General features: G+C 53.5%; 1 protein-coding gene across 1 annotated transcript; it reads left to right on the plus strand.

The window, feature by feature from the left end:
* Positions 1-1,516: 1,516 nt before the first annotated feature.
* KRT8 (keratin 8) lies at positions 1,517-8,392 on the plus strand. The gene is made up of 9 exons (XM_065888362.1): positions 1,517-1,861; positions 4,241-4,449; positions 5,077-5,137; positions 5,665-5,760; positions 6,345-6,509; positions 6,784-6,909; positions 7,492-7,712; positions 7,851-7,909; positions 8,205-8,392. Exons 1-9 carry the CDS (start codon positions 1,517-1,519, stop codon positions 8,390-8,392), a joined length of 1,470 nt encoding a protein of 489 aa, XP_065744434.1.
* Positions 8,393-22,403: the final 14,011 nt, after the last annotated feature.

Consider the following 22,403-nt stretch of genomic DNA (forward strand, 5'->3'; position numbering starts at 1 on the left):
GCTGGAATCTCTGCCTCGGGGACCCAAACCTCCTGTTTTCCACCCACAGCCTGCCTCACCCAGGCCTGGGGTGCCTTACTCAGCTCCCCATTCTCCAGCCTTCTGCAGGTGCATGCTGTGCCCCAACCCACTCTCCTGACTCATTCTCATAATGGGTTTGTGGAGACAGGTGCAGGGACTCTTCCCCTTCTCCTCTGGCCATCTGGGGTCCTGGGAAGAGAAAGAGGAGGAGGGCCCAGGTGGCTGCAGGTTGACTCACCATCGGTGCCCCCTACTCCACAGTTCTGCCTCCTTTCCTGTGATTCACCCACTGGGAGCTATGGGAATGACTCCCCCAAGCAGCAAGGAGAGCGATGAGATGAAGTCCCTGCCGACGTAGCTGCCTGCTCTCCTGAGCTCTCCCAGCCTGCCCATTGGCTCTTGTTTACCCTTCTCTGTGCCTTTCAGCCCGGCCCAGGGAATCCTGTGATCTTTTTATTATTTGTTTATTTATTTTTTTACGGTACGTGGGCCTCTCACTGTCGTGGCCTCTCCCGTCGCGGAGCACAGGCTCCGGACGCGCAGGCTCAGCGGTCATGGCTCACGGGCCCAGCCACTCCGCGGCATGTGGGATCCTCCCGGACCGGGGCACAAACCTGCGTCCCCTGCATCGGCAGGCGGACTCTCAACCACCGTGCCACCAGGGAAGCTCAATCCTGTGATCTTGGGAAGAGAGAAAGACACGGGGTTGCGTCCAGGAAAAGTGCTGTGTTGGACCTCACGTTAACTTGCATGTACAGCCCCAGAGGGAAGACAGCCTGTGTGTGTGTGTGTGTGTGTGTGTGTGTGTTCATTCATTCATTTCACAAATGTTTACCCAGCCCCTCTTGGCATTGCACCAAGGGCTGAGGGCACAGCAGTAACTAAGGAGAGACTAGGCAAATGGTTGACCTCGGGTTCAAGGATTCGGAACCCAGCCCTGTCCTCCAGACTGGGCAGACCTTCATAATCACTCCAGGTGGAGAGAAGAACACGAAGGACACGGGGTGGTGCCTCTGGGGCGTCAGCTGCTCAGAGGAGACCCAAATGCCACAGATCCCTTTCCTGCTCTGCTCCTCAGTCTGTGCATTTATTTCCCACAGGAGGGAAGGAGATAAGACCTAGGATTCAGGGTTGCAGTGGCTGGGCCACCCCGCAAGGCTCTGTTAGGGAACAGGTAGAGGCTGGCAGCCCTTGCACTTCTCACATTCACTGAGTTACCCTTTCCTGGGCTCTGCGGTGGTGCAGGGGTGGGCTCCGGGGCGGGAGCAGCTCTCTGCTGCCCCCACCTGAGTCCGGCCTGTAGGTGGCAGGTGTCAGGTTAGGCCCTGCCCCCTCAGGGCCTAGCCACTCAGCTACAAGGCCGATCCCCTCCTCCTGGGCTGGGCTCTTTTTTATAAGAGGCCATCCGGGGAGCTGCACCCCACCTAGGAGCAGCTTCGCAACTCCTCGAGTCTCCGTGTGCTTCAGCCTCCTCGCCTCCTCTCCAGCCTCCACCATGTCCATCAGGGTGACCCAGAAGTCCTACAAGGTGTCCACCTCCGGCCCCCGGTCCTTCAGCAGCCGCTCGTACACCAGTGGGCCGGGCACCCGCATCAGCTCCTCGGGCTTCTCCCGGCTGGGCAGCAGCAGCAGCTTCCGGGGCGGCCTGGGCAGCAGCATGAGTCTGGCCGCAGGTTACAGTGGGGCCCCTGGTCTGGGGGGCATCACACCTGTCACGGTGAACCAGAGCCTGCTGAGCCCCCTCAAGCTGGAGGTGGACCCCGACATCCAGGCCGTGCGCACCCAGGAGAAGGAGCAGATCAAGACCCTGAACAACAAGTTCGCCTCCTTCATCGACAAGGTGAGGGCTCCCCCTGCGTGGCCCGCGGTGCCTGGCGCCGGACTAGGATCCCAGCCCTTTCTCTTGCTCACCCCACCCTCGGTGGGCACATCTCCAGCCCCTCCCTGGCGTCCTGCTGGGCCCCACCCACTCTGGCACCACTCCCGCTTCCGACGGATGTCTCGGCGCCCTCCCCTGGCCCCCTGCACTTTGGTTTGGGCTGGGGAAGGGATAGAGAGGGGGGTCCGGGCGGCTTCTGACTCTAAATCTTGGGGCTCCCTCCCTCCCTCGCCCATCTCACCCCAACTCGAGGTCTGATCGTCTGTAAAGCTTTCAGCTCTGGAAGAGTCCCGGCTGTTCAACTGGCATGTGGGAGGGCAGTTCCTCCCTCAGGTTCACCCTTCTCCCTAGCATGGCCCCGAGGGCTTCTCAACAGAACTCCTGTGCTTTAAATTTTTTTTTTTTTAAATAGGAGATTGATAGGATTCTGGGAGAAGGAAGCGGCTGTCTTGATTCAAACAGGCAAATATTGATCCAGGCCTTCGGCGTACCGGGGCCCAAGTGTTGGGGGCATCAAGATGAGTCATAACTTGGCCAGGGCCCCGGGAGCCGGCCATGTGGGCGGCGCCGGGCGGGGCCGAGGCCCGCGGTACTGGGGACCCGCTCCTCTGCCTGGGGGCGTGTATCGGGGTGGACGCCAGGGCTTGGCTTCAGAAAAGCCCATCCAGGATTCAAAGTCTACGGGCGTGCGACACCCCACCTGCGTTTCACGTCCTGTTAAACCGCACGATTTACGGCTTTAGATAAGGCGTCTGTCCGCTAACGGCCCTCTCCCCGCTCGGCCCTGGTCCCCTCTCACTCCTCCCTACTACCCCGGCTCCGCCCCAACGAACTGGCTCTGCTTTCCCATGGAAGGCGCCAGGCCGGGTTTTGCAGCCTCGGGGGTTTGCCTCCTCAGGGGCCCCAGGGCCCCCAGCGCGCTGGAGGCTCAGCCACTCCCTGCTGACTGGCTCCTGGGAGGCATTTTGGGAGCGGAAGGAGGGAAATCCTGGGGCAGATTAGCGCCTTTAGGAACTGGAGTCCCCCGGGAAACCGGCGCTCCCCAGATTTTGGGAAGTGCTTGCTGGTTCCTTGGCTTTAAGCAACCTTCACTTTACTTCTTGACTGCGTTTTGCTAGCTCTGGGGTCCTCCCAGTGAGTAGCTGAGCACAGGCCGAAGGTTCCCAGTGCTCTGCCCTTTCCTTTGATGGACTACCTTGCTAAATCTGATTTCCTCATCTACAAAATGGGCACGCTAATCCCTAAATCAAAGAGGTTTTGCCTATTCAAGCATAAAATGTATGTAAGAGCTTAGCAGTGTTTGGCCTACATTAAACAGTCTAATAAGGCTAAATGTTATTATCACTTAGTTTTTATAATTTTGGGGCAGAATGAGCTGGGGAAGAAAGAGATTTACAGAGAGGGATTTGCTGGATCTGGACCAGACCCTTAAGATAACCTTCTAAGTCCTCCCAATTTAAAAGAAGTCCAACTTTGGGTTGATTTAAAAAAAAAAAAAAAAAAAAGAAAAAAAGTCCTTCCTCTTCTTGGAACCAGTTTATTATTCTTTCTTTTTAAAAATTTCCCTTCCAACATGCCTTAATTTCATCCTAAAATCTGGATTCCTTGAGCCCCAAGGAACCTAGGACCTTTGTGTTTGGGACAGGAGGACAGAGTTGTGGATTCGGGGTAGGGTAGGGTAGGGTAGGGTAGGGTGGGGTTGGATGTTGAGCTCAAAGGAAGGGCTGTGGGGAGGAGGGTCTTCAGTTTGCAGACAGATTTACCTTGTTTCTTGCCTCTTCCCTGGCTAAAAGTGACTTCTGCACAGGGGTGGGGCTCTGGATAGGGCTCGCCTGAGTTCTTCTAAGCCATTGCAGGGCTGAGGAGACCCAGGCTCAGAGAGGGGAAGTAACTCAAGATCAGGTAGCAGTGATGGCTAAAACCTAGGTCTTCTGGCGAATGCTCTCCAGGCTGTAGGGCTAAAGTTTCCTTATAGTCAATGAGTCCCTCAAAGCCACTCCAAATAATAATCATGATGATAATATTATTTGCTGTGAACAAGCTACATTTTTTTCAATCATATATAAAGTGTTAATTAAAACTTGGCTACTTTTATTGACTGCAATATTACAATCGAAGTCAATAAGAATCATTTGTTTTGCAAATATAGCTTCAACGTAACCGCTAGCTATCCTCTTACAACCATGTATCCCCTCCTTTCCCCCCAACTCGGCACTAATGGGGTTCCGGAGACCCCACTGCTTGGGGAGTTGGATGAGGGGAAAAGACAGTGCTTGCTTCATGCCAGACTTTGAGCGCTGGCCTGATGTGCGATGTGGACCTTTCTGCCTCATCATGCAGGTGCGGCACCTGGAGCAGCAGAACAAGATTTTGGAGACCAAATGGAACCTCCTGCAGCAGCAGAAGACAGCCCGGAGCAACATAGACAACATGTTTGAGAGCTACATCAACAACCTCCGGCGGCAGCTGGAAACCCTGGCCCAGGAGAAGCTGAAGCTGGAAGTGGAGCTTGGCAACATGCAGGGGCTGGTGGAGGACTTCAAGACCAAGTGAGCCTCTGTCATCCCACCCTGCCCGGCCCCTTGGGACCAGAGGCCTAAGACACCAAGGCCTTCTGCTTGCTGGGCAGTGCAGTCTTATAGAATTAGAGTGACCCCAGGACAAGGTTTTCTCGGGACAGTCTAGGTTCATGCCCATTGTGAAAAGCACCTCCCTTCCCCCTTCAATCTCAGAGCTGTCCCGATTTGATCAACAAATGATCTGCTAATGTTTACACAGTAAACCTAAAATGGGAGACAGAGGTAGCCAATAGGCTCTCTTGTATACTAATAGCCCTAGACTCTATTTCTTCCTTACCCCTGATTTCCACCACATTCCAGAAAGTTCTGTCTGAGGTTTCATGTCAGTGCCTGTTGCTAACCCTCCTCCTATGCCTAATCCAAAGTGTATTCGTGGATCTGGAGAGAGATTTCCTGCTCCAGGCCCCCCACTGGCTGATGATAGCATGGAGTAAGGGTGGGGAAACAGTAGCTGGTTGGGGCAGAAGGACCAGACCAGCCATCTCATATCTTCTTGCATTTCCATTAACTGAATTTTCTAGCTATCCTTGTCCCCCTGGAAAGACCCACAGCAACCTCACCTTTGCCTCCATCCTCTGATTATATCTGTCTCACCAGGTATGAGGAAGAGATCCAAAAGCGCACAGACATGGAGAATGAATTTGTCATCATCAAGAAGGTGAGGGAGTACCATTCCCCCACCAGACACTGGAGGCTGGCGCTTAGAGACTCAGGCTAGAGGCTTTCTGTTCTTAAATGTTTCTAAGTAATGGGACGACATTCGGGTGCCTCCTAAGTATCTAGCACAGAAGGATAGAGAGGTAGTTAGGTGTATTTGGACAGAACTCTGGACATCAATGTTGGAACATGGTTAAGAAAACGGAGCAGTAGAATTTGAGGTCTGGCTATAGAAGGCTTCCTGGAGAAAAAAAAAAAAAAGAAGGCTTCCTGGAGGAGAAGGAAGAGGGGAGGGGGAGGGGGAGGGGAGTGGAGGAGAGGGAAGGGTGTGTGTAGGAAGCAGAGGTAAAAGTGCTGGGGCTGGGGATGCAGGTGTGATGGGGCAGAGACTGGACTGGGTCAGGCCACACATAGTGAGGTGGGGAAGACAATTAGTTAGAAAGTTCCAAGTCCAGGCCGTTGGGTGCCCCTGGCTTGGCGTCAGGAGTGGGCATTCAGCTCAGGCTCCCCTCTCCCCCTGCCCCGCAGGATGTGGATGAAGCTTACATGAACAAGGTAGAGCTGGAGTCCCGCCTGGAAGGGCTCACTGACGAGATCAACTTCTACAGGCAACTGTATGAAGAGGTACGTTCTTGGGCGCTGGAGACTGAGGTTCCCCAGCCCCATCAGAGGCCCCTCCCAGCCCCCAGCGCACCAACAGACAAGGGCCCACCACTGAATAATTACAGCTGCCAATAGTAGCCCGGCATGGATGTTCTATATGTTCTGTCCCCCTGCATGAGGGAGGGTTTATTATCCCACTTCACAGATGAGAAAATGGGCTCAGAGAACTGAAATAGCCTGTCCAAGGTCATCATGGACAGAGTGTGTCCCAGCTGCAGCTCAGGCCTGCTCTGTCCCCAGGGCCTTAGTTAGATTCTCTGGGCCGAATGAGAGCCCTCTGTGGGTGCCATACTGGTAGCTGAGAGCACGGAAGGGGTCTGCCCCTCTGGTTTCTCACCCAAAGCCAGATTTCCTTTTATCCTGGCCTCATTTCATCTTTACTTCCCTCCAAGTTCCAGGCCTTTGATGCATTTTCCTTCTTTAGGAACTTTGCCTTCTCTCCAGCCCTAACTCCCACTGTCTTGTCCTTTATGGAAGGCCCTTCTGCAGAAGGGAACTCCTTGTATGCGGGCCCAGGGCCTCACCACCTCCCTTCCCCACCACAGGAGATCCGCGAGATGCAGTCGCAGATTTCTGACACCTCCGTGGTCCTGTCCATGGACAACAGCCGCTCTCTGGACCTGGATGGCATCATCGCCGAGGTCAAGGCCCAGTATGAGGAGATCGCCAACCGCAGCCGGGCTGAGGCTGAGACCATGTACCAGATCAAGGTGAAGGGCAGCGTCACTATAGGCTGGTGTTCCCCCTCTGGCTAGTTCTGTGCCCTAGTCCTTCAGGAGGGAGCAGGATTTCAAACCTGACTCTGCCTGCTGCGAGCTGGGCTGCCAAGTAGTGCTGGGGGACAGGGACGTCTCTGTGCCCAGAGGTGTAGAGGCGGGTAGGGGAGAGATGACCTGGGTTCTGGTGACTTGGCTGAGAGGGCATTCTCCCTCGGAGGGACTGGGGGGTCCCCTCTCAACCTCACTCCTTGTCTCACATCTGCAGTACGAGGAGCTGCAGACCTTGGCTGGGAAGCACGGGGATGACCTCCGTCGCACGAAGACGGAGATTTCCGAGATGAACCGGAACATCAACCGACTCCAGGCTGAGATCGAGGGCCTCAAAGGCCAGGTATGGGCTGGGCTGGGGGTGGGAGAGGGTCTTGGGACACCTCCGGGTGAGAGGACATAATGCAGGAGGAGTGAGGGGTCTGGGGGTTGGGGAAGGAATCCTAGACCAGAGTCAGGAGTTGGAGGGGCAGCTAGAGTCCAGACTGCTCCTGGGAGGCTGAGGGGTGCTGAGGAGGCCCCTGTGTGAGGGGCCGGGCAGGTAGGTTGGGGGTCCAGGATGGGTCCCCCAAGCCTGCTTTATTATATCTGTCTTATATATCAGGGTAAGATTGGGCTCTGATGCTTTAAGGAAGTTTAGAAAGCAGAGATCCAGTCCAGCTGGGGGTGGGGATAACACCGCACAGCGTCCCGGGTGAGAAGTTTGCGCGGGGAAGTGCCTGGAAGCTGCTCATATTTCCCCATTCCGCTTCCTGAATCTCGCCCACCTGTAGCATTTTCTTGGATTGAGCCAGGTGGAGTTGGTTAGTCCAGGTCAGGGAGAGGGGGTCCCTAAAGGAGGGGAAAGGGAGAGCGGGTGCAGGGGGAGGAGGGGAGGAGGCAAGCAGACTCTGCTCTAACTGCTTACCTGTCCCCTCCCCCCCAGAGGGCTTCCCTGGAGGCCGCCATTGCTGATGCCGAGCAGCGTGGGGAGCTGGCCGTCAAGGATGCTCAGGCCAAGCTGGCTGAGCTGGAGGCCGCTCTGAGAACCGCCAAGCAGGACATGGCGCGGCAGCTGCGCGAATACCAGGAGCTGATGAACGTCAAGCTGGCCCTGGACGTGGAGATCGCCACCTACCGCAAGCTGCTGGAGGGCGAGGAGAGCCGGTGGGTGTGGGCGTTCTCTGACCGGCCCTGGCGCCCCATCCCTGGGACCTGGGGTGGGGAGGGGTGGGACTTGAGTCCTGTTGTCCCGGGCTAGGGCCAGGGGTTGGTCCTGACATCCCATGTGTCCTCTGGGTACAGGCTGGAGTCTGGGATGCAGAACATGAGTATCCACACCAAGACCACCAGCGGGTACTCAGGTGAGTGTCCTGGTCCTGGGGGGGCAGGGCAGGAGGCAGCTCCTATACGATTCCCTCCGGTATAGCTGAGGAAGCTGGGGCCCAGTCAAATGTCTTGTCCAAGGTCACGTAGCTAATAGCAAAGCTCTTTCCCGCCCGGCTCCTGGTTTTTCCCCACCATCTTGGAGGAGTGAACCAGGGCGGTTCCCTATCCCTGGGGACCACGTCCGGTCCGGAGTAGCAGGGAGAAGGGGGCGTGGCCCCTGATGTGCGCATGGGCTCCTGTGCTCACGTGGCTGCCTCTGTTCCTGACCAGGTGGGCTGACCTCAGCCTATGGGAACCCTGGCTTCAACTACGGCCTGAGCTCCTACCAGTCCAGCTTGGGCTCTGGAGGGGGCTCTGGCTCCTTCAGCCGTACCGGTTCCAAGGCTGTGGTTGTGAAGAAGATTGAGACCCGTGATGGGAAGCTGGTGTCCGAGTCCTCTGACATCCTGCCTAAGTGAAAGGCTCCCGCGATCCCTCCCAGCCTCCCCAGCTCACTTGCTCCTGCAAGAAGGAGTTGTGCAGGGGAGTGTTGGAACCAAAGACCTGAGGCTCAGTCCTGTCCTTAGCCCACCCCTGGGGGAGTCAACTGCCTGGGGCTCCCTCTCTTGCCCACGCCCCCCAAAAAGCCAATCCAAGTGTCTTTTTCAGAATAAAGCTTCAGCTGGCTCTGCCAACACATTTGGCTGTGTGCAGCCCTTGTCTGTCAATGGGGTGGGAGACAGGCGGTCAGGAGGCCTCCCTCTGGGATCAGAAGGCTGGGGTTGGGGGACACGTGGAGGAAAGTCTGACCTCCTCCAGGGAGACTTTGCTGAAAAACCTCGTTGATGCCTTGGTTTCAAATACCCCATTTCATTTGATCTGTGCAACAAACCCTGTTGGGGCGCAGAGCAGGTTTTAGATTGGAGTATCAGGAGATTTCCTTTCCCGTAGACCTCACAGGAGGTCGGCCTCAGGACCAGGGCCGGAGAGACCAAGTAATTGGCCTAATTAAAAAGTGGCTGACTGGGATTCGAACCCAGGACCGTCCAGTTCTCCAACCTGTCCTCCTCCTCTGCCAGGCACGTGGCATTTCCTCGGTGGCCAGAGGTGTTTTTGTACATCTTCATTCCTTAGCAGCTGGGGACAAGGAATCCTGGTTTTCCGTCCCTTCAGAGGCCCAGAGTCCATACTCAGCAGCTGGGTGTGTCACACCCACAATTTGTAAAAGCCAAGATAGTATAGGATTTGGCATTGACAGATGGCCCCTTCCGTGCTTCACTCACAGTCACACCCACCCCCGTGGCACCTCACCACCCCTTTCCACCCATTTACATGCAGCGTTTGTACCATATACAGCTGAGTGTGTAAAGGGTGTGTGCGTTCTGTGTTTGCAGGTGGAGGGCGTGCTGTGTGTATTTGGGTGTGGATGGGTCCTGTGAAGTGTGTAAAGGGTTTTTGCTTGTCTCGTTGGGGCGGGAGCGGGGCTGGGTGGAGCGGTGGCACCTCTGCCACCACCCGTGGACTACCCGGCAGACACGCTGGCTCCTTAGTGCTGAACTAAGTGTGGAACATGCCCTTACTTAGAATGGCTGAGACGGGGGCATTTTCAGACTTTCCCAAGCCCTAAAGGAGAATGAACAAACCTATGCAGAGGGTCCAGTCGTTGGGACAGCCTGGCGCAGGAAGCTCAGGTTCTGGTCCTGCTGTGAGGTCTCCCAGGGCTCCTTTCCCTGAGGTCTAGGCTTCCCAGGCCCTGGGCTCCCACCCAAGGGCCCATCTCACTACCTCCCCTAGCTTCCCACCTCAATGGAGCTGCTTCCAGACCAAGCCCAGGCATTCTACCTCCTCTGCCCCCTCCACCCAGTCCTGGGACCAGGGCCAGGGTTCTGGACTCTGTCACGATAAAGGACTTCACTCTTCCCAGTACCATTATCTAGAGCAGTGACTCTAACTATTATGGCAGCAGCTCTCAGTACGAAATTCATTTTTATCACAACCTGCAAATGTTTATATCTATATAACTGAAAGAAAAATTTCATAAAACCGTACCAACCCTCTGCCCTCTGCCCGTGTGTGACTGGCCGTCTTACCAGGTCCCCGGAGCCCCGAGGGTGGTGTTGGAGCCCAGAGCAGGCGCAGTACCCAGTGAGAGAGATCTCTTGCCCACTGAGGACCCAAGTCAGCATTTTCAACTGTGGCCCACCCGATCCTCCTGGAAGCCAGCCACCTGTCTTACCGGGCCCTGCCCCCTGGCGGTGGGCACACGGTTGGGGAGGGGGTGGGCAGGCAGCCAAAGGCCCCACCAATGTTCTGGAGTTTCCACACCCCCGACCTGACCTGCTGCTTGCTTAGGGAAAGGCAGGAAAGCTCCAGGGAGAATTCCCTTTCCCTCTCCCCCGCCTCCTTCCTTTCTTGGTTATTGTGCATCTACGGTGTGATCAGGGACACTCAGCCTTTAGGAGACACCATCTCATCTACCTTTCAGTATTTAATGATGTAAAGGAGCTGGACCTCCAATTCTCATTTAGAGGAGACACCGAGGAAGGATGAACGCTAACATTTCTTTAATACCTATTTGGTGGTAGACCTTGTGCTTCAGCAACATTTCAGCCCTCCAAGGATCCTGTGAGGCAGGTATTAAAATCTCTCTTCTTTCAGGAGCTGTTTTTCCAGCTCCAACCCTGTGGTTTTGGTAGGTGCGACCCTCACAGCACCTCTTCTCTGGGGCCACAAGGGTGGAGGGAGCCAGGCTTGGCCCATCACAGCCCCCTTTGTTATTTTTTTGCTCAGGTATAATACTAAATGTAATAGAATGCAGAAAGTACTCGATGGATTTCTACTTACAATCACACTGTAATGTAGAACATTTCCTGTGTCACAGAAGAGTCCCTTGGGCCCCTTGCCAGGATGCTTTTTTTTTTTTTTTTAAATTGAAGTATAGTTGACTTACAATGTTGTGTTAATTTCTGCTGTACAGCAAAGTGATTCCTCTCTCTCTCTCTCTCTCTCTCTCTCCTTTTCTAGATTCTTTTTCATTCTAGGTTATTACAAGATATTAAATCCAGTTCCCTGTGCTGTACAGTAGAACCTGTTGTTTATCTGTTTTATATAGAGCAGTATGCATTTGTTAATCCTCAGCTCCTAATTTATCCCTGGCCCCTCTCCCATATCCCCTTTGGTAACCATAAGTTTGTTTTCTATGTCTGCAAGGTGCACTTTTAAAAATGCAAATCAAAAGAAAATGCAGGGCTTCCTGGTGGTGCAGTGGTTGAGTCCGCCTGCCAGTGCAGGGGACACGGGTTCGAGCCCTAGTCTGGGAAGATCCCACATGCCGTGGAGCAACAGGGCCTGTGCGTCACAGCTACTGAGCCTGCGTCCTAGAGCCGTGGGTCACAGCTACTGAAGCCTGCGCACCACAAGGAAGAGTAGCCCCCACTCACCGCAACTAGAGAAAAGCCCACGTGTAGCAACAGAGACCCAATGCAGCCAAAAATAAGTAAATAAATAAACCATTCACTTTATTAAAAAAAAAAAAAGAAAATGCAAATCAGATTCAGTTACTCTCCTACTTACTCCCCGCAAATGTTGCCACCGAGGATAAAGCCCCAAGCCCTGCCTTGGCCCACAGCCTGGGCCAGCTCAGCCCCCGCCCTCCTCAGTGCCCCCCCTCCCCCCCTCCGGCACCGCGCGCTCTCTATCGCACATGCTGTTGTCCGCCTGGAACGTGACGGCTTTTCTTTGCGGGCTTCCGAGCTTCCTAGGGATTCTGCAGGAAAGTCCCTGGAATCCACAGGCCAGGTGGGGTACTTCTAGAATAAGTTCTCAAGGCATTTCTCGTAGATTGCAGTCATTTATTCATCTGCAGTGGCGTTTTACTAGTGTTAACCTTATCTGGTAGACTGTAAGCTCCATGGGGGCAAGGACCCCTTCACATATGCCTGGCTCTTCACTGATTCTTTTTTGTTTTTAATTGAAGTATAGTTAATTTACAGTGTTGTGTTAATTTCTTCTGTACAGCAAAGCGATTCAGTTATACGTGTATATACATATAGTCTTTAAAAAAATGTTTATTTATTTATTTTTGGCTGTGTTGGGTCTTTGTTGCTGTGTGCGGGCTTTCTCTAGTTGTGGCGAGCAAGCAGGGGCTACTTTGTTGCGGTGAGTGTGCTTCTCATTGCGGTGGCTTCTCTTGTTGCTGAGCAGGAGCTCTAGGCACACGGGCTTCAGCAGTTGTGGCACGTGGGCTCAGCAGTTGTGGCTTGCGGGCTCTAGAGCGCAGGCTCAGTAGTTGTGGCGCATGGGCTTAGTTGCTCTGCGGCATGGGATCTTCCAGGACCAGGGCTCGAACCCGTGTCCCCTGCACTGGCAGGCGGATTCTTAAGCACTGCGTCACCAGGGAAGTCCCTATATATTCTTTTAAAATATTCTCTTCCATTATGGTTTATCACAGGATATTGAATATAGTTCCCTGTGCTATACAGTAGGACCTTGTTTATCCATCCACTGATTCTTGGGTACCTAGCAGAGCATCAGGTGCATAGCAGGTGGTCAATAAAAAAATTATTAAATAGGGCTTCCCTGGTGGCGCAGTGGTCGAGAGTCCGCCTGCCGATGCAGGGGACACGTGTTCGTGCCCCGGTCCGGGAAGATCCCACATGCCGCGGAGTGGCTAAGCCCGTGAGCCATGGCCGCTGAGCCTGCGCGTCCGGAGCCTGTGCTCCGCAGCGGGAGAGGCCACACCAGTGAGAGGCCTGCGTATCGCGCGCGCGCAAAAAAAAAATTAAATCAAAGAATGAAGGAACGGGTATTTCCCTGGCGGTCCGGTGGTTAGGACTCCATGCTCTCATTGTTGAGGGCCTGGATTAGATCCCTCGTCAGGGAACTAAAAATCCCACAAGAAGTGCAGTGCCGCCAAAAAAAAAAAAAAAAAAAAGAGAATGAGGGAACTGTTTCCAGATTGATGGTTATCTATTATTTATTTATTTTCTGCCATTTTAATTTTTTAAAACTCCTTCCTTTTGGGGAAGATAGATCCATTTGCTCAGGCCTAGTCCAGGAGCAGATGATGTATTGGTCTTTTAAAGCATCTCCCTGTCAAGTGCACTTAGCTACATGTTAGCAGTAGACAGTCCTCTGTAAGGGCCTGGGAAGGAGTGGAAAGAGCAGAGTTAGGGCCGGGCTTGGCGTAAATGTGCCTAGCAGTGTGCCTGGCACCTGGACGCTGGGGAGGAGGTTGGCAGAGGTGAATACAAAAGAGCTAACATAGGGTCCTTGATCTCAAACTACTTCCAGCTTACCTGGAAAAACAATACACATCCCAGAAACGTCCAGGCGCTGTGTTCAGTCATGGAAACGTTCATTGGCCATCTGGGGTGAACCAGACTCTGGAAGACGGTCTAGATGCTTGGCACGTGGCAAGGTGAGGAGCTGTTGTGTGTGGTGGGCTTAGCAGTGACTTAGTACAGCACTGACTGCTACTAGTCCCCCAATGCCTGTTCCCTCTCTTTTCCTCAGTAGGTAGAATGCCACTTTTTAGTTGGGCACCTGGCTACCCGGAAGAAAGACTACATTTTTCTGCCTTCTTTGCAGTTTGTTGTGGCCATGTGAGAAAGGGATAGAAGTGGAAGTGGATGGTGCAACTTCTGGGAAGTGTCCTTTTTTTTTTTTTTAAGTGCCTACTTTATTCCAGACATCATTTGGGGCCTTTGGGATACAGCAGTGTCCTTGTCCTCAAGAAGGCTTATTCTAGTAAAAAGCACATTTATCTCTCTTCTAGGACACGAAGAAGGTAACTTCCTTTTACAGAATTCTTCATTGTTAAGGTAGCTCGGTAATTGCATTGATACTTTTGCATTATCCAATACCTTAGCCCAAACTTTACTTTTTTTTAAAACATCTTTATTGGGGTATAATTGCTTTACAATGGTGTGTTAGTTTCTGCTTTATAACAAAGTGAATCAGCTATACATATATACCCATATCTCCTCCCTCTTGTGTCTCCCTCCCATCTTCCCTATCCCACCCCTCTAGGTGGTCACAAAGCACCACCGAGCTGATCTCTGGGAAATGTTCTTAAAGGGAGAGAGCGTGAGCTGTTTCTTTTGGCTCTCCTTTCTGCTGGTGGGAATGCATATGTGATGGTTGCAGTTCAGCAGCTATCTTGGACCATGAGGTGACCTGGAGAATGGAAACTCCCCTTGGTAGAGCAAAGGAGAGTTGGGACCTGAGTCCATGGCACCATGAAATGCCATACTGGCCTTGGACAGATTATCTTTATATGTCTGGAAAGTTGAGAGAGAAATAGGCTTCTGTCTGGATTGAGCCACTCTTATTTTGGGTTTTCCTGTACTCTCAGCTGAGCTAATTCTAATATAGTGAGCCTATCAGCCTGTCTCAGGGATGTAGCTGCCAGAGGAGCCTGGAGGATGAGCGGAGAGAGCACTGACTGGGATAAGCAAACTGGCTTCCAACCCCGGCCTGCCTCCTGCTCTTGACTGGCTCTGGGATGTTTGGGAAGCCCCTCCCCTCTCTGGGCCTCAGTCCCCTCTTCTTGAACTAAGAGGGCTAGACTTTAGGGTTGCTATGGTAGCTTCTAGCTCTGCCATTTTATCTACTGGACATTTTGGTGAGTCATGGAGGCCCAGAATGCCAAGCTGAGAAATTTGAACTTGATCTCAGAAGTGGTGGTGTCACTGAAGATTTTTTTTTTTCTTTTTTTTGTGGTACGCGGGCCTCTCACTGTTGTGGCCTCTCCTGTGGAGCACAGACTCTGGACGCGCAGGCTCAGCGGCCATGGCTCACGGGCCCAGCCGCTCCGCGGCATGTGGGATCTTCCCGGACTGGGGCACGAATCCGTGTCCCCTGCATCGGCAGGCGGACTCTCGACCACCGCGCCACCAGGGAAGCCCTGAAGATTCTTTTGTTGGGGGGCCAGGAAGTGAATTGATGGGAGGCAGTGCTTTAGGAAGATGAACCTGGCAGGTCCTGACAGGGACATGTGACTAAAGTGGGGCGGGCACTGGGTGAGGGTCAGAAGACCTGGTGGACACCCTGGCTCTGCCAATCATGGCATCTGTGACCTTGGGCATGCTGCCTCCCCTCTCTGAACTTCAGTTTGCTGCCCATGACACGGGGACAATCAACACGGCCCAGAGTGGTTGTGAAGACTGGAACCGGTCATGCATGTGAAGGTGTCCTTTGAACTGTAAATGAAGACACTTGCTCTTTCCCTCAGATCTCTCTCAGGATGAATATTCCCCGCCTTCCCTTCTGTGTCTCTCGCCCACCCTGGTGCACCACATTCACTCTGCATAAGACCAGGGAGCCTCCCTGGGAAGAAGGCAAAGGGGCCCGAAGGCATCTGCCTGCTCCCTGCCCCCTTCCCCACTTCTCTTAGGTTTTTTTCTCCTCACTTCTCTGTGTACTGAGCTTTGCAGTTTTCGAAGTGCTTACAAAGGCTTCACCTCGTTTGGTTCTCACATGTTCTCTGAGAGGAGGGTTCAAGTCTCTTTTTATTTTATTTTAATTAAAAAAATTTTTTTAACCACAAATCTTAAATGTTTTAATTACAAAAATATCTCTAGTTACATGAAGTAATACTTCCAACTCAGAACTATACTGTGCAGGACGCTTCTTTTATTTAATACAATAGTGAGTCTGTAAACTCAGTCTCCTTCTACTGTCACTCCTTTCATTCAGAAACATACTTGGAATATCGTCAAGTCTCATTTTATAGGTGAAAAATGACGCCCAAGGCTGGGGAGAGGGAGTCACTTGCTCAGGGTTGCCTGGCTATTTGGGGGGCAGAACTTGGGTCAGAACAAGGGCCTCAACCTGAGCTTTTCCCAGATTATTTTACTTGCCCAGACTCTTTTAACCTAGGGGAAAGTTGCAGGATTACAGTAAAGGACAGAGGAGTGAACCCCACTGGTGGGTGCGCCTGGGGTAGTGGAGAGGAGGGCAGTACAAGTTCACGGTTGGTCCCCGTGGGGTCACTTTACTCAGGCTTCTGGCGCCACCTGGAGGGAGATTTGGGAAGTGCATCCAACCGAACCACCCCCCGCCTCCACCTCCCGCCACTGTAGCCTGCTCCTGGCTTCGGGATGTTTCCTCTAACACTCCCTTTCCTTCCAGCTCCTGGTCTATTTTGGGGGCTTATTGGAACAGAGAATGTAGGTAACTTGGAGTTTTGTTTTTTGGTTTAGGAGGTCAAAATACAAATGCCCACAGGGGTCAGACCACTAATGTAAAAGAGGAAAGTGAGTCTGGGTTAAGAAACTGTGGATAGACACAGGTTGTTTGCGCATGAAAAATGCTGGAATATTCTTCTGCTCACAAAGAATTGTGTTTTCCATTGTCTTTTTTGAAACCTGCTGGCCTTTCATTCTCCCACTGTAGATTGAAAGATGGGTGCAGGGGTGGTTTAATTTTCTTTTTAGCTCTATCATAAGGTGGTCCAAGTGTAGAAAAGGCATCTGACATTCGGCTTCATTGTTGGGACAATAAAAGGGAATGGTGAGGACCATGGCTAGCTAGAATTACTGATAATCCCTGGACCAGAGGCACCCCTTCCATGAAGCTCTTGTTTTAGCAGGCTCTGCTCTGTTACCCTCCGGCTCTGACTCTTGACCCTTAGTGAGGAGTCCAAGGGGCCAAGGAGGTGCCCACCCAGACAGAGCTGTGTCTCCCCGTCCCTGTCCAGATGGACCTGAGCTCACTTCCAGAAACTGCTGGGCTTCCTCCCTGGGCCCTCTCTCCCTTGAACCTCTAGTTCTGACAGTGGCTATGGGATGGTTGATTTGGGGGTGGATGGGTGTCCAGAGCTGGCCCATCCTGTCAGGCAGCCACCAGCCACCAGCCACCAGCCACATGCGACGATGGAGGATTTGAAACATGACCAGGCTGAACTGGGATGTGCTGTAAGTATAAAATAGATAGCACATCTTGAAGATAGTATGAGAAAAAATGAATATAAAATATTCATAATTTGAAATATTGATTACATGTTGAAATAATATTTTGGATGTATTGGGTTAAATATGTGTACTATTAAAATGAATTCCACCTATTCCTTTTTACTTTATGAAGTAGCTACTAGAAAATTTAATATTCCATATGTGGCTGGCATTTGTAGCTCACATTCTATTTCTATTGGGCTGGTACAGAGGGCCCTTGGAAGACTTGTTAGGGTGTCCACAGGCCTGTGCATGAGGGCCCTTCAAATATGGGGTGAGATTCAGGATGCAGCTGGGTCAGAAGAGCAGGGGGCTGTGGGTCTCCCTTTGCAACCCGTCCTGGCTCCCCAGATGCTGGGACCAGGCCCAGGGGGGCCTCTCTCCTCAGCCCCTGCCCGCTGTTGAAGACATGCAGGGATTCCAGAGCTTTCAACTTTGCAACAGAAATCGGAAATCTGGATTTTTACAAGAAATCTCTTGATTTAAAAACGTTGGCAACTAATTCAAATGTTTGGAAAAAACATTGTTCTGGCCAAGACCTCACAAGCCACAGAAAATATATCTTTGGGCTCTGGTTCAAAGCAGGGAGACTGAGGGACTTCCCTGGCGGTCCAGTTGTTAAGACTCTGCGATCCCTGGGCGGGGAACTAACATTCCGCATGTCGCATGGTGCGGCCAAAAACAAACAAACCAACAAAACAAAAACAAAACCAAAAAGCAAAAAACAAAACAAAGGAGGGAGACTGAGGTCAGAGTCCCCATAGCATAGGAGCCCGAATCACCATAGAAGGACTGAGGGGAAGCAGATGAAAGGGGCTGCAAAATCTCCACCACCAGCTCCCACCTCAGTGCAGCATTAGTATTAGGGGGAAGTGAAGTGGTGGGGACCCAAGGGACACAGAGAGCCCCAGATTTTCCTCTTTCCCTGCAGCCTGCTTCTCAGTCTGTCTGGACCCCTGAAAGATGGGCAGTAATTGTGGGCTACGCTCAGAGGGAAGGAGGTCGGTTGTGGGCATATAGGAGGTTCAACAGGTGTCCACTGGGGGGCAGCAGAGGAGCAGGGAAGAAGCAGCTCCACCGGCTCCTTAGAGCAGAGCTGGCCGGCCTGCTGCATCCTTTCGCATTCCAGGAACCAGACCTGGGAGGTGCGTCGCAGACCACCAGAAGTCCACAGAGAGCTTGCATGCAAATCAAAGGAAGCTCTCATCTTCTGGGGGGTTGCAGCCCCAGGTCAGGGTCTGGCTTGATAAGTGGAACTTGGGGTGGATTTTAGTCCCCATCCACTTATGCCCTACCCGCCTGGCAACCCAGGGGGCGTTGCTGTGGTGGTGGAGGAGCTGAGGGCTGAGGGGACCGAGGTCTGGAGTGGGGCAGCCCCGGTCCTGCAGGTGTGTGCGGTTCGCTGCTCTGGTGCTTTGAGTTCCAGGTGAGAGGTGGCAGGGGTTCCCACACTGCCAGGTGCCAGTTGCTGGCTCCCGCCTTTCCGGCAGGTGGCAGGCTCCAGGCTCCATTGGCAGAGCCGACTGAGGCTGGGGTGAGAAGGCTCTGCCAAGGGCTGGCAGGTGAAGCTGGGGAGGGGGCGGTGAGAGCTTGACAGGGTCCAGGAGGATGGGCACAGTGGACATCGGAGGTGGGTGGGATTTCTGGTTCTGGAGGAGGGGACACCCGCCCCTGGCACTTGCGTCAGCAGTGCAGAGGCCAGTGCTCTCTTGTGGCGGCTCAAAGAGGGAAGTCACCGTGCGTCTGGACAGAGCCAGGGCCCTTGCTCCCAGTCCGTGCTCCTGTCCCCAAAGCACTCCTTCAGGTTGGTTCGGATCATGTCACACCCCAGCCCAAATACCTTCTTTGGAGTCACCCAAGCCCCTGAGCTTGGCACTCAATGCCCTGCCTGCCCTGGCTGAAGACCACCTCTGCAGCTGCAACCCCACCATCCCCCCCCCCCACCCCCGGCCCAGCAGCTCAGCTCCTTGCAGGTCCCTGGAGGAAGCCACACACACTGACACCCCTCGCTCTTTGTGTGTGCTTTCCCCTGCCGGCAATGCGGGCTCCCTCTGGCTCATCTTAAGTCCTGACCCTTCCGAGGCTGGGTTCCCGGTTTCCCTGTACTCCAACCCGTGGCTGTTTTCTCTGCGTTGCATCCCCCACCCCTTGCCCCAGCAGATGGTGGGCTTCGTGAGCCTGCCTGGAATGCATTCTATATCCCTATGCTTGGTAGGAAGGCCTGACTATATCCCCCCTCCCACCCTTCCAGCTGCAGCCTTGTCATCACAGAAGACTGGCGGGGAGCCGGGTGTGGGTGTGCATGTGTATGCATGTTTGTGTGTGTGTGCTCATATGTGTGTATGGTAAGTGCACATACAGAGGGCCTCAGGCAGCAGAGACAAGGACTAACTCACATGGGAGCTAATATGTGAGCAGGAGCAGGCAGGCCGTGCACATCGGCCTGGCAAGACAGAGCTCCATATGCAGCGCGGGCTTTACTTTAAAAAAACAGGGCTTCCCTGGTGGCGCAGGGGTTAAGAATCTGCCTGTCAATGCAGGGGGCACGGGCTCGAGCCCTGGTCCGGGAAGATCCCACATGTGGCGGAGCAGCTAAGCCCGTGCGCCACAACTACTGAGTCTGAGCTCTAGAGCCCGCAAGCTACAACCACTGAAGCCCACGAGCCACAACTACTGAAGCCCGTGCGCCTAGAGCCCGTGCTCCGCAACAAGAGAAGCCACCGCAATGAGAAGCCCGTGCACCTCAACGGAGAGTAGCCCCCGCTCGCCGCGACTAGAGAAAGCACGCGCGCAGCAACGAAGACCCAACGCAGCCAAAAATAAATAAATAAATAAAATAAATTAAAAATACTTTTGCTGAAGTACCTATACATACAGAGAAGTACTTACGTCAAAAATATACAGCTTAAAAAAAAAAAAAAGTATACAGCTTGACAAGTTCTCACAGACTGAACACGTCATGCTACCAGCACCCAGATCAAGAAAGCGCAGGGCCAGCACCCGCAGTCCACAGTAGGGGCTTTTAAAAGGCCTGTGCCTTGACTCTGAAGTTGGGAGGGGTTGGCGAGAGGGTGCGGGAGGAGAGAGTATCGGGGGCTTCAGACTTCCACCTGTCTCCCCTCCGGTCTGGGCTGCTCTAGGAGATTTACTGCTTTTTGAACCCAGGCCCTCTCCCTAATGCCTCCGTTTTGTCATGCCCGTCCTCCTCCAGCACCCTGGCTGCCAGGCCCTGGCATGGCCCCCTCCTTGGGCGGCAGGCCCAGGGCCTATTTCTTTTCCCAGTCTACCTCAGGAACCCTAGGGTCCCTATGGCCCTGTGCTCAAATCAGCTGATGGCCAGTTTGTGCTTTTCTCCCACGCCCAAGGGGCAGACTGTGGGAGTGCGTGGCTTCTGGGGTGACATCTGCCCCAGCCAGGCTTGTTATAACTACAGAATATGGACAGAACAGGGATAAATGAAGCCCACCCAGTGTCCTAGAACTGCAAACACCAGGTGGGTACAAAGACCTGCCCCCTAAAACCAGCACTCCCAGGATGGAGCTGGCTTGACTGTGTCTGGGACAATTATAAACGCCCAGTGACGCTGTGCAGGTCTGAGTGACTGGACACGCACAGGGACACTGTTTGTGCCTGTTTTACGGAGACTGCCTGGAACCCTGTGTGTGTGGCAGTGTTTGGCGTGTCTGGTGGTGCTGGCACACTGGGTGTGACAGGCCGGGTGTGGATGGCTGGGTGGCTGTGTGTGTAGGGCTGTGCGTGTGGGGCTGTGAGAAGGGCTGGTTGTGTCCACGTGCTTGGGAGCCCATGTGTGCGCACCGATGTCTGCAGGTGAGGGGATAGTGCGGGGAAAGTTGTAGCTCTGGGCGTGTTTGCTCACTGCTCACCTGTTCCTGTGGGGACCCAGTGCTGGTGAGGAGAGGTGAATCTGGAGAAGCAGAAAGAACAAGGGGGTGGTTGTCGGAGGTTGCGGATGGGCTGTCCCTTCCCCCCGAGGGTCTTGTCTGTGGGCCCCTCCTCTTGGCTCCCAGCTTTGGGGGTCAGTTACCCTGCTCACTGCCTGCAGAAGTGGGCTAGGTGGGGACTTCCCTGGTGGTCCAGTGGGTAAGACTCCGCACTCCCAATGTCGGGTTCGATCCCTGGTCGGGGAACTAGATCCCGCATGCATGCCGCAACTAAGAGTCCGAATGCCGCAACTAAAAAAAAAAAGGTCCCGCATGCCGCAACTAAAGATCCTGCATGCTGCAACTAAGACCCAGCGCAGTCTAAATAAATAAATATTAAAAAAAAAAACAACTTAAAAAAAAAAAGAGAAAGAAATAGGCTAGGTGGAGCCCAGGCTGGGACCTAGATGCTGAGGTGGCAGGCAGGCCTGGGAGGAGGGAGTGGGGCTGGTGACAAGCCAGAGCGGCAGCCAGAAGCATGGGGCACCCTGCCCTGTGTTGAGCCAGCAGCTGGCTTGGGGAGCGGGCAGGGCCCCACCTAAGCAGGCCGGGGCAGGCAGGGCAAGGTATGTCTTGGGCCAGGGAGGGGATGGAGCTGATGCGGCAAGCCTGGGCCTTGTTTGGCCAAGATGGAAGGTTGAGGGGCAGCTGCGGGGGATTCCTTGTGTGATGGGGGCAGTGTGTCTGTGCCTGCTTACTCATTATTGTACATGTGATTGATTTGCTTATGCATTTCTCTCTCTTGTTGTATGCATGGATCCATGGGTCGGTGTGAGGGCCACGGGTGGTTCTGTGTGTGTGACTGGTACCCAGGCATGTTTGTGCAAGGGTCTTGCACGGATGTGTCTGTGGGAAGGCTGTGTGCTTGCATGATGGCTATGTGTGCACCTCGTCCGAAAGACCCACGTGACTTCTGTATGTCATGTTTGTGGCAGACATCTATGTGAGTCAGTGTAGGCTTTCTCCAAGGCCTGTGTGTGTGTGTGTGTGTGTGTGTGTGTGTGGTGTGTGTGTGTGTATGTGTGTGTGAAGGTCTCTGTGTATGTGTAAGTGAGTAGTTCAGGTCTTGGGCTCAGACAGCAGAGGGCCAGCGGTTGGCAGTAGCCTGTCCAGGGTGGGTGATGTGGGGAGGGGAGGGGTCTGGGCTTCCTGGGTTGGGGCTCGGCCAGGCCCTGGGACCAATGCGCTCCTGCCACAAATTCACATGTTCTTTCCACTCCCCCATCACCTCCCTTTAATGGTTCTGACAGTGTGTGTGTGTGTGTAATGACCCCCAAACCATTGCAACTCTGTGTATAAACATTCCACTGATCCCTTACAATGTGTTTGTGTTTATAGCAATCCTAAAGACCATGTGTGCACCATGTGAAACATGCAAGTGTAAGTGTGACACACACTCCTGTGTTCCTCTGTGTGATGACTCCACAAGCCACTGGGTATGTGCCTTGGTGTGTGTGGGTCCCACAATCACTGTGCATGTATGTGGGTCAACGTGACATCGTCCCTCCTCAGCCCGGGGATCTGGTACATACATCTTGTTGCCTCCTCCAAAGTCTACATGTGCTGACACTCAGCTTCTTTCTGCTCCCCACCCC

The sequence above is a fragment of the Phocoena phocoena genome, chromosome 11 (assembly GCF_963924675.1).
Source record: "Phocoena phocoena chromosome 11, mPhoPho1.1, whole genome shotgun sequence".
Classification (NCBI taxonomy): Eukaryota; Metazoa; Chordata; class Mammalia; order Artiodactyla; family Phocoenidae; genus Phocoena; species Phocoena phocoena.